The following is a 14,215-nucleotide window of genomic DNA, read 5'->3' as shown; positions in this document are numbered from 1 at the left end:
TCAGAAGGGAGACTTTGAAGACTACTTGGCATCTGAACCGTTCCTGGTTCTCATGATAGTATGTGTTCTGTGGCTTTCTCCAAGAAACTACAGTCAGACTCATGAGAACATCAGTGATTTTTTTAAAACTTTCTTCTTATCTTGCACTGAGTTGATGGCCTGGGAGGAAAAGATATGAATTACTCAAGTCTTCTTCCATTGAGTAATAAAGAAACACAGAAAAAAAAATGCAAGAGGCAATTTCATAGCTGACATTTTGGAGATCATTGCGGTCATCTGACTGAGAACATGATTAATTCTTTTGAAGGTCAGGAAGCCAATAGTGTTGTTCTTTTTTTTTTTTCCTCTCCCAGTGGATTTACTGAAGGATCAAACCACCTGGCTTCTAGTTTCACAGACTGTATGCTGTGGGGGAAATATTGCTATTTTACCTTCACAGAATTTCAGCTTCATTTTATATCTGAACAGTTTATATCCCGTGGAAGTTTTACATGTATTGACAGTAGTGCTTAATTTTTTTTTGCCTATCTCTAAGGAAGAGCTACTTTGATTTCTCTTTTTCCCCCAAGCTTTCTAGTTGAATTGAATATTCAAGTTCTATTAGTCATTTCTCCCAAGAGTCTCTGCACATTTTTCAACATCAATTCTAAGAGCCTGGCCACACCCAGTAAGAAAGGCTGAGGCCTGTAAAATCTTGTTGCATGCCAAGGCAAAATAAGCTCTCTGCATAGCACTTTCTCCCCAAGCTGAGTGGGCATTGAGCTCTGGGTCTTGTGAGGATCAAGGAAGAGGGGGTGGATATTCTTTGAGCTCCTTTTAGAGAAGAACTAACACAAACCATCTTGAAAGGAAAATGGCTACTGTGCAGTGGAGGATAGAAGCAGCTATGTCTTTACTTGGTGTGGTGATCACTTCTCCATCTCTGTGACATGCTACCAAAGACGCATACCTGCAAAGGAGGAAGGATTTACTTTGTTTCATTGTTTCTGAAGTTTGGGCTCATAGCTGACTGGCTTCATCAGCTTGAAGCTCAGATGAAATATACATACAAAATGTGTGTGTGTGTGTGTGTGTGTGTGTGTGTGTGTGTGTGTGTGTGTGTGGCCTTTTGGTGGGAGAGTGTGGCAGAGATGACGGCTCACCTGAGGGTCCCCAGAAAAGAGAGAAAGATGAAGGATGTCGGGATACATTATAGTCCCCAAGAGCGGCATCCCAAAGATCCTCCCCTTCAACTAGGTCCTAAGTACAACACCCAATAGCGTCTGCTATTATGAACCGTTCAAACCACCACCCATGGATCCACTCACTGACGACATCAGAGTCCTCATCCGCGTGATCCAGTCACTTCCAGAAGGCCCCCACGGCTAACAACCAGGCCTTTATCACATGGCCGTGGCACATTCTAGATCCAAATCACGACCGTTGGTGGGAATACCAGGCAGGATGAGCAGGTTGGATGCGCACCGTGTCTTTTTCTGTGAAAGAGAGCTATGTTAAAATCATCTGTTACATCACCACTAATACGAGGCCAGCGGGGAGGTCTAGAGGCACCTCTGCCCATTTCCAGTGTATTTGCGCTCTGTGGACTCGATTCTTACACCTGTGGAGGGAGAACAGGGAGAAAGGCCTAAAATGTTTTGTTTCCTAAAGTGGTGTTTTTGAGCTTCTGATTTAGGCTGACCTCCGTAGAGTCCAGTTGGTGCATGGTAGGCATTGCCTCTTACCCCTGGTGAGGCGTTCACACGCAGTCCCGTCATCGCTGTCACTAAAGTGTGGGTCTTCAAGCAATGGAGGCATGTGCCATTGTGCCACCTGTGCAAATCTTGGTCACAAGTATCTCCAACTCATGTCCCAAAGCAATTACAGGGCTCCCATCTTCATATTGATGAGACACTGACAAAGAATGGGATGTATTTTAAATGGCTATCAGAGTAGACCATGTGTAATTGCGAGTCGGGACATTCTTTGTGTTCTCAGGAAAATAAGGTTAAAAAAAAAAAAAACAGAACCACATATCTGCAAGTAGTTGGCTCACTATTCTTTTGTTCCTAGTTCATTGGCTGTGAACTGAAAATACTCGTGGGCATTTGGTCCATAACCAAAGTGTATTTAGGTAAGTATAATTTTATATGACCAGATGTACATAGGTATTGTATCTTTGTGTTCCTCTCCTAAGATATTTATTGAAATGAACTCCAGGAAATGGAGTTGCTAGGTTTTTTGTTGTTGCTGTTGTTGTTTTTTACTTCTTTTTGTCTTGTTTCATTTATCTGTCTACAGGACGGTAAAGGGAGTACAGAAATAGAGGGACAAAGGGTAGACAAATGCAGCAGTGGCACTCACTAACACTATGTTGAAAACAAACTATACAACTTGTGAGTGGGGATAGGAGGAAAAAACTGGGAGAGAGTGAGGGAAAGTGACATTGTCCAAAAAGAAATGCACTCATTACTTAAGGTGTGTAACTGTAACCCTTCTATACATCACCTTTACAATCAGAATGTTAAAAAGAAGTCTATTTATCTCCTGTGTGGTTAAAACAACATCAAGACCAATATTTAGAGAGAAAGGAGATTTCCCATCTCGTGACTGCCCGTGGTCTTCCCATTCGTGGAGAAGGTTGATTGACAGTCTTCTCAGTATAGTCCCCACCAATCCTGTGCCAGGAGCACACAGAGGACACGGGACAGCTGACCTAAGGACTCTCATCTGCAGGGAACAGGCACAGCTGGGACAGATAATGGAAAATTGATGTTTGTGAGATCTACATCATTTCACAGAAAGACTGAACAATCTTGCTAGCCGCTGACAGAAAATACTACTGTCAGAATTTCCTGAAACATTTATTTCACCATACTTACAATAGTAAAAATGGTTATTGGGAACTTATTTGCCTCCTAAAAGACCATTAAAACTGTCACAGCTAAAGAACAGTGAAAATTGAAAATGAGGATTAAGAGTATGATTCTGTGTAAACATAAAGTCACTGCCTTTCGGTTTCCCATAGTTGATTAGCGTACATGGCCACCCACAAGTTTTGGAAATGTGACACCCCACCCCCACCCCGCCCCATCCCATCCTGTGTAATTTTGAAAGCCAATGGAAGGGATAGTAAAAGCCAGTGAAAGTTTCATCACAGATGACACGATCATGTGATTATGGTTTTTTTTGGTGTACACAAACAATGAAATGTCTTCAGAAGAGAGAGGAAAAAAAATAAACCTCACAGTGGAATGTTAACATTTCTGATAGTGCATTTCATTTACAGGATAATTTGCATACAATTTGCAGCCTTCATTCCATGAACTGTTGGGAGCTAACACTTCCCTGGGGACTTTCATTTCATAGTATGCTTCTTGGGATTGTGTTACCTATTAGACAGTGAGTAAGATGCTTTCAGTGGAGCCTGCCTCCTGGAGCTGGGCCAGCTTTTGACCAACTGCCTGTGGTGAAACTACCTGTTCCCTTGGCCTCCAGGCAGGTCTGAAACCAGATCATTGCTGGTCAGTCTTGGAGATCTTCTGAGGAACAGAGCTACTCACTTTCTCCCCGATGCAGGTGCCGCTCTTGGGTCATGATTGGGATCTATGCTTTCCAATGGCATGGTACACACTAGCTCTGATCGGGGCAAGGCCATCCTGAGTCCTCAGGGATACAGTGGAAACAGGAGTGAATCTGAGCTCCAAAAATGCAGGATTTGATAGAACCATGCATTGTGCACCTCTAATGAGTACACAGTCTTACAGATGCATGCATCATTAACTTGAATACTGTGTACCAGAGTGAAGAACAGAAAACAACTTGAAAGATGGTCCATATGAGCAATCATTAGGAGAATGCAAATTACAACCATATCATCAGAGGGTGCCAGTGGCTCATGCCTGTAATCCTAGCTTCTCAGGAGGCTGAGAGGAGAGGATTGAAATTCAAAACCAACCTTCATAGGAAACTCTGTGAGACTTTAATCTCCAGTTACAGCCCAAAGGCCAGAAGTGAAGCCATAGATCAAGTGGTAGAGCAATATCCTTGAATAAAGAAAGGTAAAGGATGGTGCCTAGGTCCTGGGTTCGAGCCCCTAGTACCAGCACGTGTGCGTACGTGCACACGCGCACACACACACACACACACACACACACACACACACACACAATCACAGCATCAGTGGATTATATCTGTATCTTGGTTAGAATGTCTAAAATGTAAAAAATAGAAAGTGTTAGTAAAATTGTGTAGCGGTGTATGTGTTGGTCGTAGGTATGTAAGTGACACAGGCACTTTTTCTTTTCTTAGTACAGCAACTCAAATTCAGGGTTTGGCACTTTTGCTCATAGGCTGGTACTCTACTACCTGAGCCATGCCTCCAGCCCCAGCACAAGCATGTTTGAAAACCATCAAATCTATTATTATTTATATAGCACTGGACACATCAACTGCTCATAACAACTCACATGTCTAATAAAAGGATAAAGGTATTACACTTTCTTGGGTATATTCGTATAATGGAATATTAGTCTGTAATAGAATCAACTCATCACATGTACAACAACACCAATAAGTCTTGATTTATGAAATCTGTCAAAAGATTTACTTATCAAGGTTGTAGGTTAACAGTGGAAGTATAAAAGGGAAGGAGACCTTGCATTATTCCAAAGGGAGACCTGATGTGGGCTGGGCATGACCTGGTGATGAGCGAAGGCCATAGACTGAGAAGGGAATAAACTTACGTTTCGACTTGAATTCACACAAGAAATAAATTGCTGATAGAAGTATAATGATATCAAGACAAAGAAGAGAGCAAAAAACTGATGTCAATAGTCTGCTATCCGTCTTTCTTCCTTCGTTCATTCCTTCCTTCTTCCCTCCCTCCCTCCCTCCCTCCTTCCTTCCTTCCTTCCTTCCTTCCTTCCTTCCTTTTCTCTCTCTTTCTTTTCCTTCCTTTCTTTCTGTAATTGTGCAAAGGAGTTGTCATTCAACAAAGCAGTTTATGAATACAATGCATCTTAATCAATGTCACCCCTTTTATCATTCTTCCCTGTTCCTCTCAATTCCACTTTTCCCCCCAATTTTCTTAATTTTGTAGGATATGCATTGAATTTTTTGACTTCATTTTCAATAGCCATGCGGTGGGTCAGAAGATTTAAGGGGGAAGACACAGCGAGAGAGAGAGAGAGAGAGAGAGAGAGAGAGAGAGAGAGAGAGAGGACTGCATTTCTCCATGTTAAAGAACAGGAGACTGATTTGGGAAGCAACACACGTGGTGGACACTTGGTTTATTTAATGTCTCAGTTACTCTGGCATATCTTTATCTGTGCAGTTGGATTTATTTAGTCACACGATCCTAAGTTTAGGGATGAATTAAGCTCAGAAGAATCATTATATTCCCATCTCTGACTTTAGCAGATAAACTCTCTGAGTACTTGTGAAATAGGGATATTACTTTCTATCTGTTCAGTTTATTGTATTAATAAAGATGAAAATAATTGAATAAAAAGACATTCACCATTGCTTGCTGCCCATGGTAAGAGGCTCAATAAACTCATCTTCTCACCATCTCCTTCCCCTCTCCCTTTCTCCTTTGTGTCTTTCTTCTTCCTTTCTCCCTACTCATCATCATCATCATCATCATCAAGCATGTACCATATTGTCAAGAGCTCTAAGCTGTCCAGACATTAGAAAGCAAGAGCACATTTGGGTGGATTTTACCAGTAGTAACCATTATTTATCTGACTCTTTCCCCAAGTGATGAATTTGCATGTGCTATTTTATTAGTCTTTTTTTTAACTGGTTATAAAAAGAGCTATAGCTTTTTGGTCTTTTTAGTGATAAAGCAAAGAAAATACAAGTTTAGTGACTTTCACACGATTGTGTTCCGGCTTCTCTTTGGTTTAAGGCTAAATTTCTAGCACTTCAATGTCTTCAACTAGGCAGAAATGATCATAGCAGACACCCAAGGCTAGCAGAAATGTCTGAAGAGAATTCACTAAGTATGACTCTTTAGAGAAAGCTAAGCAGGTTGCATCAGTTGGTGGATTTCTGCAAATGTTGTGCTAAGGCACTAAGAAGCTTAAAGCGCATCGAAATGCATGAATACAGATAGATTTTAAAACACAGTTACTTGACATTGCTGTGAAGTGGGCTTTCATTACACTCCGTTGTAGCTGATAGAAAATGGACCCTACTAGTTCTAATCTCGGCATGTCCTGATGGCATCTGTGGTGAATAGCTTGTGCTGCACCTCAGCTCAGTTTTCCTTGTTGTATTGCAGGCTTTGGGGATTTGAACCTTCACGACCAGGTCCATCTTCTGGAGTGTGCCTGGCTAGAGATTCTGATGATCGGCCTAGTCTGGCGCTCCATGGAGCACCCAGGGAAGCTCCTGTTTGCTCCTAACTTGCTCTTGGACAGGTAAGTGCTCTGATGCAGCTTGCGAAAGCGCATCCTTTACTGTCGTTGGTTTACCCTCAAAGCTATTTTACTCTTTGGCCTGTGAACCATCTAAGAGTTGATTTAGGTATGCTTACTGATTCAGGTGAATTCCTTGGAGCCAGTTGTGCAAGGTTCACAGAACACTAATGTTAGCTGGTGCTAAACATCTCAGAGGAACTTGGATTATTTCTGATGCACACGTGATGATAAGCTGTCCTTGTCTAACTCTGCCTTCCTCTACCATTACATAAAAAATGATGAATAACCTCCTTTTAATTAAAACCTTTTTTTTTGGTGTACATGCATCCAAATCACAATTTTCCTCTCCAATTTTTTTTCCATCAGTAAAATAAGGATATTTGACTAGAGAGTTCTGAAGGTCGCTTTCAATTCTAGGAATTCATTTCAGTTTGCAAATGCGTTACTTTCTTTAATATAGCCTACTCGGGCTGTCTTGGAATGTTGAGTCCTACTGTTTTTCATTTGTCAGGCATTGCTTAGAGTAACAGAATTTAAGCCTGATTACTACCCTGTGCCAGTAGCGCTATGTGCCTTGCAAATGTTCCCTCACTTAATCTCCCTGGCTTTCATAGGAACCTTGTGGGCATTTTGCCAGAAAAGGAACCCGTCTTCCATTACGTACAGAAGGGAGAATGAGTGAGCAAGCGAGGGAGCAAGGTGGTAGTGAGCTGCGCTCTGAATCCAAGCTCTGTCTGGCTCTGGCACACTGAATTTCCTGTTGTTTTGGATACTACTTCCTCCCACTCTCCAAGCCAGTGATGCTTTGTGTTCTCTTGCTGTAGCTTTCTCTTTCAGGGTACACCGTATCTTTGCAGGTTTCCCCCCAATTTGATAGGAAAGGACCACTTCTGCCTTGTTTCTTGCAAACGCTCCTCTGTGTCCTGAGGTCCAAGGTCAGCAGGTTTCTCCCAATGCATCTTTTCCCAGTTCTTTGCTGTGGAGAGCTATGCAACCTCTCCAGAGTCTACCTTGGCTGGGAGTGGGGGGAGGGGGGTAATTACAACTGTCAAGCTCCCGAGACCAGAGACACAGCAACATTTATTTAAGTATAAGAGAAATGTCAAGGTGCTGGTCACAGTTTTGTCATGTGTTAATTTAGCTTCTGAGTCACATAGAGGGTCCTGCTCCAGAAGCAATTGGCTTTCTACAGAATACCTTCCAAGCTCACAGTTTTCTAAACTTACTGAGAATGGTCGCTAGACTTGTTCCCTAGAATTCATTCATCCTGTATCCTGCCAAGTTTTAGAGAATTCCTTTCCTTCCTCCATTTTCCGTTCCCTTCTCTTCTCTTCCCTTCCCTTCTTCATCTTTTTCTTGTCTTATCATTTTCCATGTCTCCTTGGTTTCCTTTCCGTCTTTCTTTCCAGCTAAGTCTTTTTTTTTATATAACATTTCCCCTTTCTCCAGATTCTAACAGGCTATTGAAAACTGAACTGAGCCGCTCCTGGATTTCCATTCTCGTTCCCGTCTACTATCTTCATAGGTTTTTTACTTGCTGAGAACAGCTCTCAAATTACTGCATTTGGAAGAGAAAGTGCTTCTCACATTGCCTTACCCTAATGGGCCCCCATTGTTAACGAGACGGTGTTGCCTGGAATTCCATGAGCCATCCATGTCTCCTTCCTTTCCACCTGCTTCCACTGTGGTTAACAATCTCTCCTACCTCTCCCAGTTAGAGGAGTGATTGAAAGTTCTCATCTTGATCCACTCTTACTTTCCCAATATCCAGAGCTGAGCTTCCTACTAACTGGAGATTTGGGTTGTTTTTTTGATCTCTGCACTATTTGTGTGCAGACTCTTTCTTTATTTGGGGGAGGCTGTCCTGTGAGATGCTAGGAACACCTTTTCCCCAGTTATGCTACTCACCCGCATCTGCACACACTTCTAAACATCTCTGTGTGCGGCGAGCATGGCATTTCACCTTCCTCACCCAGCCTCTCCCTGCATGTTTCCTCCGTGTCTTAATAACACTATCATCCCCTTGACCTTGGAGCTACGCAGATTCAATTAATGATGGATTCTCCTAGTTCTTTTCTGAATGAATGGTGTTTTGACCCAGACTTTCTCCATTGTCTTCCTCCCACAGGTCTTGTATGTCTCTGCCCTTGGGGTCCTCCCCCCACCTCCCCCTGCCCACTCCAGGCTACTTTCTCTGCTTCTGTCCTTCCAGTCTCTTCCCCCACAGTGCCACCCAAGGCAACTTCCGGGGTACAGATGAAACCGCCATGCTGCCTGGTGCTTCCCGACTCCGCTCCCATTGACTCTGGGTTCTCTTGAAAATGCATCTTACTTTGGTAATGGTGAATCTCTTTCGCAACTCTTACAAACGTAATTAGCCTCAGCCCCCATGGGGAGAGTCTGAAAAGGGGTGCGGGGGAGCAAAGGGACCGTGTCTGCATTAAAGACATCTAGTGATGGAATGTGGCCTGCGAACTAGAAGTGAAAGTTCACATATTCCAGCTTTTGTGTGTTAATTTATTTAGACACGGGGCAGCCAGCGATGACCTTGAACTCAAAATCGTCCTGTGTCAACCCCTTGAGTACTGAGATTACAGATGTGAGCTACCATGTCTAGCCTCAGCGTTCCTTCCATTGCTCCAGAATGGTCTTTTATCCCCAGAATTGTTGGTCAGAAATTTCGCTGTTCTTTAAGGCTCATTTCAGATGCTAATTTCCCATAAAATCTCCCTCCAGACTATCTTCTCCTCAGGAAGGAAGTGGCTTTTCCTTACCCAAGGATCTCACTGGGTTCCACTTCATTCTGGCAGATGTGAGCTATGATTGTATGTCTTTCTTGCCTGCCACCTCACAAACTTCTTGTGGTCTAGAACCAAGTATTAAGATTTGTCTTTGTGTTACCTCCAACATACAAAGTCTTCCATGATACCCAATAAACAGTTGTTCTTTGCTCTGGCCAAGGTCACTGAGGTGACAAGGGGAGGCGAGCCCTCAGCTCTGGGGACCATGAATTGTGGCTGCTGCCAAGGTCCCTCATTCACTCGTTCATCAAATCCTGGCTAACTCTTTTTTAGACTGTAGAGATTAATACTCTTCTGTTTTGGAAGCATTTTTTTTAAATTTATAAATGCATTTGGCTTGGGCTTATGCTCCACAGACCTGTTATGTAACCTTTAAATTCCAAATGAGGATAAGCAAGGGATTTTTATTTTTCCAGTAACTACACCCAGTATGATGTCAAATCCTGAAGATCTGACTACATCTAAGAATACTCAGATACATGGAAATGATGGCTAAAGTGGATAAACAACTAGACCTGTGTATTTCAAAGTGAATAATATATTAATAGTAATAATAATAATAAAAGATGGCTTCTATGCTCTGAATGATTATATTAACAATGATTATATTACTATTATACTACTATTAATGTTAGTATTAAAATTAAAATGAAGAAGATGATTATTAAATTTTAATATCTTCTGTTCTGGAGGGTGCTTGTTTTGTGGACATTGATAGATAGGTAAAAAGTGATCTATTTGTGACTATTAGCCCAGTGAAATTTTAGACATGTGGAAGGTGGCTTTCTGTGAAAGCTGGGATCATGGTTTGGAGTTTGCTCTGCAGGCTCCCCACCCTTAGGATGAAATTGAGTGCTTAGCTTATTCGCACAAGTCACCTTGGCCTCTCCCTCACTGTCTCCCTCAACATTGTACATAAAAAGTCATTTTGATAAACCTAGGATTTGAAGCTCAGTGGCTGGTTGGGAGCTCTTAGCATTACCATGATCATATTTTATTTTAGTTTTTTTTTAAATTAGTTTTACTTATTAAGTTTTTGTTTATGTGGTACCAGGACCTCACACATGCTAGGCAAGCACCACTAAGCCACATTCCCAGTCCCTTATTTTAGGTTTTGAGAGATTACTCATGGAAGGCCAGCATGTCCACAGATAGTTTTTCATTTGCCTAGAAGAGGGGAGAAGAGAAGGCTTGAAGTCTCAGATAGCTTCCATGGACTTCCAATGCTGGCCCTGGGACAGGACATGGCCTGCTCTCCATTATACACATGTCTGTTTTCTTTTCAAATCTAGGCTCTTTCTTTCTTTCTTTCTTTCTTTCTTTCTTTCTTTCTTTCTTTCTTCCTTCCTTCCTTCCTTCCTTCCTTCCTTCCTTCCTTCCTTCCTTCCTTCCTTTCTTTCTTTCTTTCTTTCTTTCTTTCTTTCTTTCTTTCTTTCTTTCTTTCTTTCTTTCTTCTTTCTTTCTTTCTTCTTTCTTTCTTTCTGTCTTTTTGCCTTACAAGGTCATTATGGGCATAGATTACCCCCCAGGCCTCCCTCGACTTGCTCAAATGTTTGTACTAGCAAGTCTGGTTGGTGATTACTGGAATATAAAACCTCATGGGTTGCCATTTCACATTTGGGAGCATAGGATCTAGTTTCTATCAAGTGTCTATGAAAAAAAAAAAGAAAAGAAAAAGTTATTGCTTGAGTTACTCCCTGATGACAACCCATGATATCTTGGTTCTGATAGCTCCAAACTTTCCTGGTAGTCATATGCTTGCAGGCTAATTTTATCCTTGCAGGCTCTTAGGCCATAAGGTCCAGGTCCCTTCTGGCTGCCTTCAGCAGTGAAGGTAGTACCAGTACTGCATACAGTACCGGGACAGGACATTATTATAAGATATACAGAGCTCAGTAATTTTCTTAGGCTCTGTGTGTGTGTGTGTGGTGTGTGTGTGTGTGTGTGTGTGTGTGTGTGTGTGTGTGTGTGTGCTTTACTAAAGATAATAAGAATGCCTGTGGAAGTAATCAGGAAATGGAGATACTTCACTTTCCATTCTAACACCTAATCTTTGGTATGTTCTGGCACTAGAAAACTCAAATATGCCCAAGGAGTCCACGAGGAATGAGTCTGTCAGTTAGTCCCACTTGAGTGCTGCTTAATCTAGAAAAATACAGACTGAGAACAGGAGCAAACATGGTTACCAGGCCTCTTTTCCTGTAGGGTCTTTTGGTCTTTGCAGGAGTGAAGTTCATGATCTCTGGAAGGCAGAGACAGGATCTTAGAGAGAGCAGTGCAAATTGGCCTGTTCTGTGATATGAGTTCTGAGGGATTGTTTGGCTGGCACTGTTTGTGCTAACAAATTCTGAGAAATATTTGTGGATTTCTCAGTGAGGCCAAAACACTCTCTTTTGGTCCCTGTTCACTCTCAAAGAAGAAAAAAATTTGAAGGAGAAGGAGAAGGAGAAGAGGAAGAAGAAGAGGAAGAAGAAGAAGAAGAGGAAGGAAGAAGAAGAAGAAGAAGAAGAAGAAGAAGAAGAAGAAGAAGAAGAAGAAGAAGAAGAAGAAGAAGAAGAAAAGAAGAGGAAGAAGAATTTTTCAAATGTTTGAAAAGCAGGGAATAACTCGTTGGGCAGAATATTCTCTCTACCAAACCTCTGGCCAGAGAGTTGTTGATCCAGCTCTTTCCATGGCTTGTCCCATCAGGAGGCTGCCTGCAGGAAATAGTATTGGACAACAGAAAGTTCTTTTACTTCCAGGCAGGAATAGGAATAAATTATCTTCCTTAAGAGAAAAACAGGTTGTTGTATCAGAGAAAATATTTTGTCCCTTCTCCTCAAGAGCAGATTACTGTTTGCTGCTGGTGAACTCATTTTAAATGGGGAAAAAATTCATTTTCTAGAAACAAGACCATTCTCATTGTAAGTTGTTTATTATAAATATTTCAGGAAAATGAAAATGAAAATATGCAACTCCGCCGCCCTACAATGCTTCCAGCAAGTTTTTTAAAAAAATTATTATTGGCTTTTCCCCTTATGTAAAACTCCATTAAAATCATTGTGGTTTTTTTTTTTTTAACTTGGAAAACAAAAAATGTTCTGAAATAAGTTGAAGAACGTAATCTGGCCACATGCGTTTAAAGGGACCTCTTTTGATGTTCCTTTTTCAGAGCCTCCCCCTCCCCCCTCCCCCAGCTAAGAACAGTGTTTGAGGCCAAACCACCCATACACTGAGTCACCGTGGGGGAGGGGTGTGGAAAGCAATCCACCTAAAGGCAGTCCTGTGTGCAGAGTGCCAAGTATATTAGTAGTTTTGCCAGATTTCCTCCTCAACTTTCTAGAAATGCTGGGATCCTGTGCACTTTGGTTTGCATTCCTCTGCTTTATTCATACCTGAGCTGGCCATTAAATTATATGTGAGTGTATGTGTTAATGAATCACACGATACCCCAGAAAGATGTTTAAATATCACCTGCCAGGGGTTGGGAAGGTGGCTCACTGGTAGAGTGCTTGCCTTGCATACCTGAGGCCCTGAGTTCGATTCCTCAGCACCACATAAGCAAAAAGAATAAAGCTGAAAGTGGCGCTGTGGCTCAAGTGGTAGAGCACTAGAGTTTAGCTGAAGAGTTGAGGGATAGCGATAGCACCCAGGCCCAGAGTTTAGGCACCACGACCGGACCCCCCCAAAAAAATCACCTGCCAATTTTAAAGTAATTAGAAAGGAAAAAGCTCCACTCACAAAGGTTTACCTGTTTACAGAATGGGATGGAAAAATGAAAAGAGAGGCCAATCATCATTGTCTTTCTTTAGCACATGTTGTCTACTCTGGGTTGGTTTTTTTTCCCATCTCATTCAATGCATGAGAATATAGGTAGCAAAGAACCTCACTGGATCTGCTGAATGTTGTGACCTGAGCCCGTAATCACTCAACTGCGGGTAATAAATTATTACCAAATTCCTAAAAGTCTTTAGGATTGTTCCTTGACAACTTCTAGGAATATAAAACTGAAAACTGTGAATGAGGTAATTGGGGCCAAAGGAAAGAAAAAAAAGCCAAGATGATAACTAGTTGTGACTTCTGACTAAAATAATAAACAAAAATATTGTTGGGTGTCCGTGGCTCATGCCTGTGATCCTACCTACTCAAGAGGCTGAGATCTGAGGATCGTGTCTCGAAGCCATCGTGAGCAGGGAAGTGGGTGAGAATCTCGTTTGTAATTAACCATCAAAAAGTCAGAACTGGAGCTGTGGCCCAAGTGGTAGAGCATAAGTCTTGTGCACAAAAGCTCAGGGACAGGGCCCAGGGACGGAAGTCAAGCCCTAGGATTGAAAAAATAAAAAGAATCAGATATTGATTTGAGTAAAACCCAATTTAATTATACACATGTAATGAGTCATTTATCTGACATATTAAATATATACATATATATATGTATAATGATTTTAAGCACATGCACACATGCATGGTTGTATTTTAGGAAAATCCAATTTGATCAGCAATCAAACATAAACATGCTTGAAATGGTTTTGTTTATAAAAGGTAGAAAACAAAAAAATATTCTAAACAAGATTTCTCCTTAAAACAAATACAATTATGGAATGTTATATTGTAAATCCGGTAAGTTACACGTCTTGAAATCCTTAAGAGAATTAAGCCAGGAATCAGTAAGGATCCACTTAATATATAATTGTTCTGGGGGGAGGGCAGAACCTAATTCCAACCACATAATTAATCCTGGGTAGGAGATTAGTTTGACTTTTCTTACATACTTACACACTGGTTTATTTTGGGTACTTATTTTTCTTAACAACTATACATCAGCTGAATTGATTAAGGTATAATCCAAATAATTTTTTGACAATCTAATTTGTAAAATGCTATGATTTAAATCACCCACACTATGAGTATAATCAAGTAATTTCATTCCTATAACTGAGTTTATAAAAGGTCATTGCCTTTCTTTTTTTTTTTTTTCTTGTTGGTTTTAGGGCTTGAACTCAGGGCCTAGGTATTTTCCCTGAGCTTTTT

The 14,215-nt window shown here is 41.3% G+C and overlaps 1 protein-coding gene across 3 annotated transcripts in view; it reads left to right on the top strand.

Moving 5' to 3' along the window:
• Esr1 (estrogen receptor 1) overlaps positions 1 to 14,215 on the top strand; it is a 325,828-nt gene that overhangs the window by 251,644 nt on the left and 59,969 nt on the right. For all 3 annotated transcript variants that reach the window (XM_070010912.1, XM_070010911.1, XM_070010913.1), the window contains exon 6: positions 6,266 to 6,404. In XM_070010912.1, the coding sequence (XP_069867013.1) occupies positions 6,266 to 6,404 (139 nt within the window). The remainder of the gene's footprint in view (positions 1 to 6,265; positions 6,405 to 14,215) is intronic.

The sequence above is a fragment of the Dipodomys merriami genome, unplaced genomic scaffold (genome assembly GCF_024711535.1).
Source record: "Dipodomys merriami isolate MVZ:Mamm:240054 unplaced genomic scaffold, mDipMer1.0.p SCAF_8, whole genome shotgun sequence".
Lineage (NCBI taxonomy): Eukaryota > Metazoa > Chordata > Mammalia > Rodentia > Heteromyidae > Dipodomys > Dipodomys merriami.
The sequence above is the reverse complement of the archived record's forward strand: the minus strand, read 5'-3'. Positions and strand labels throughout refer to the sequence as shown.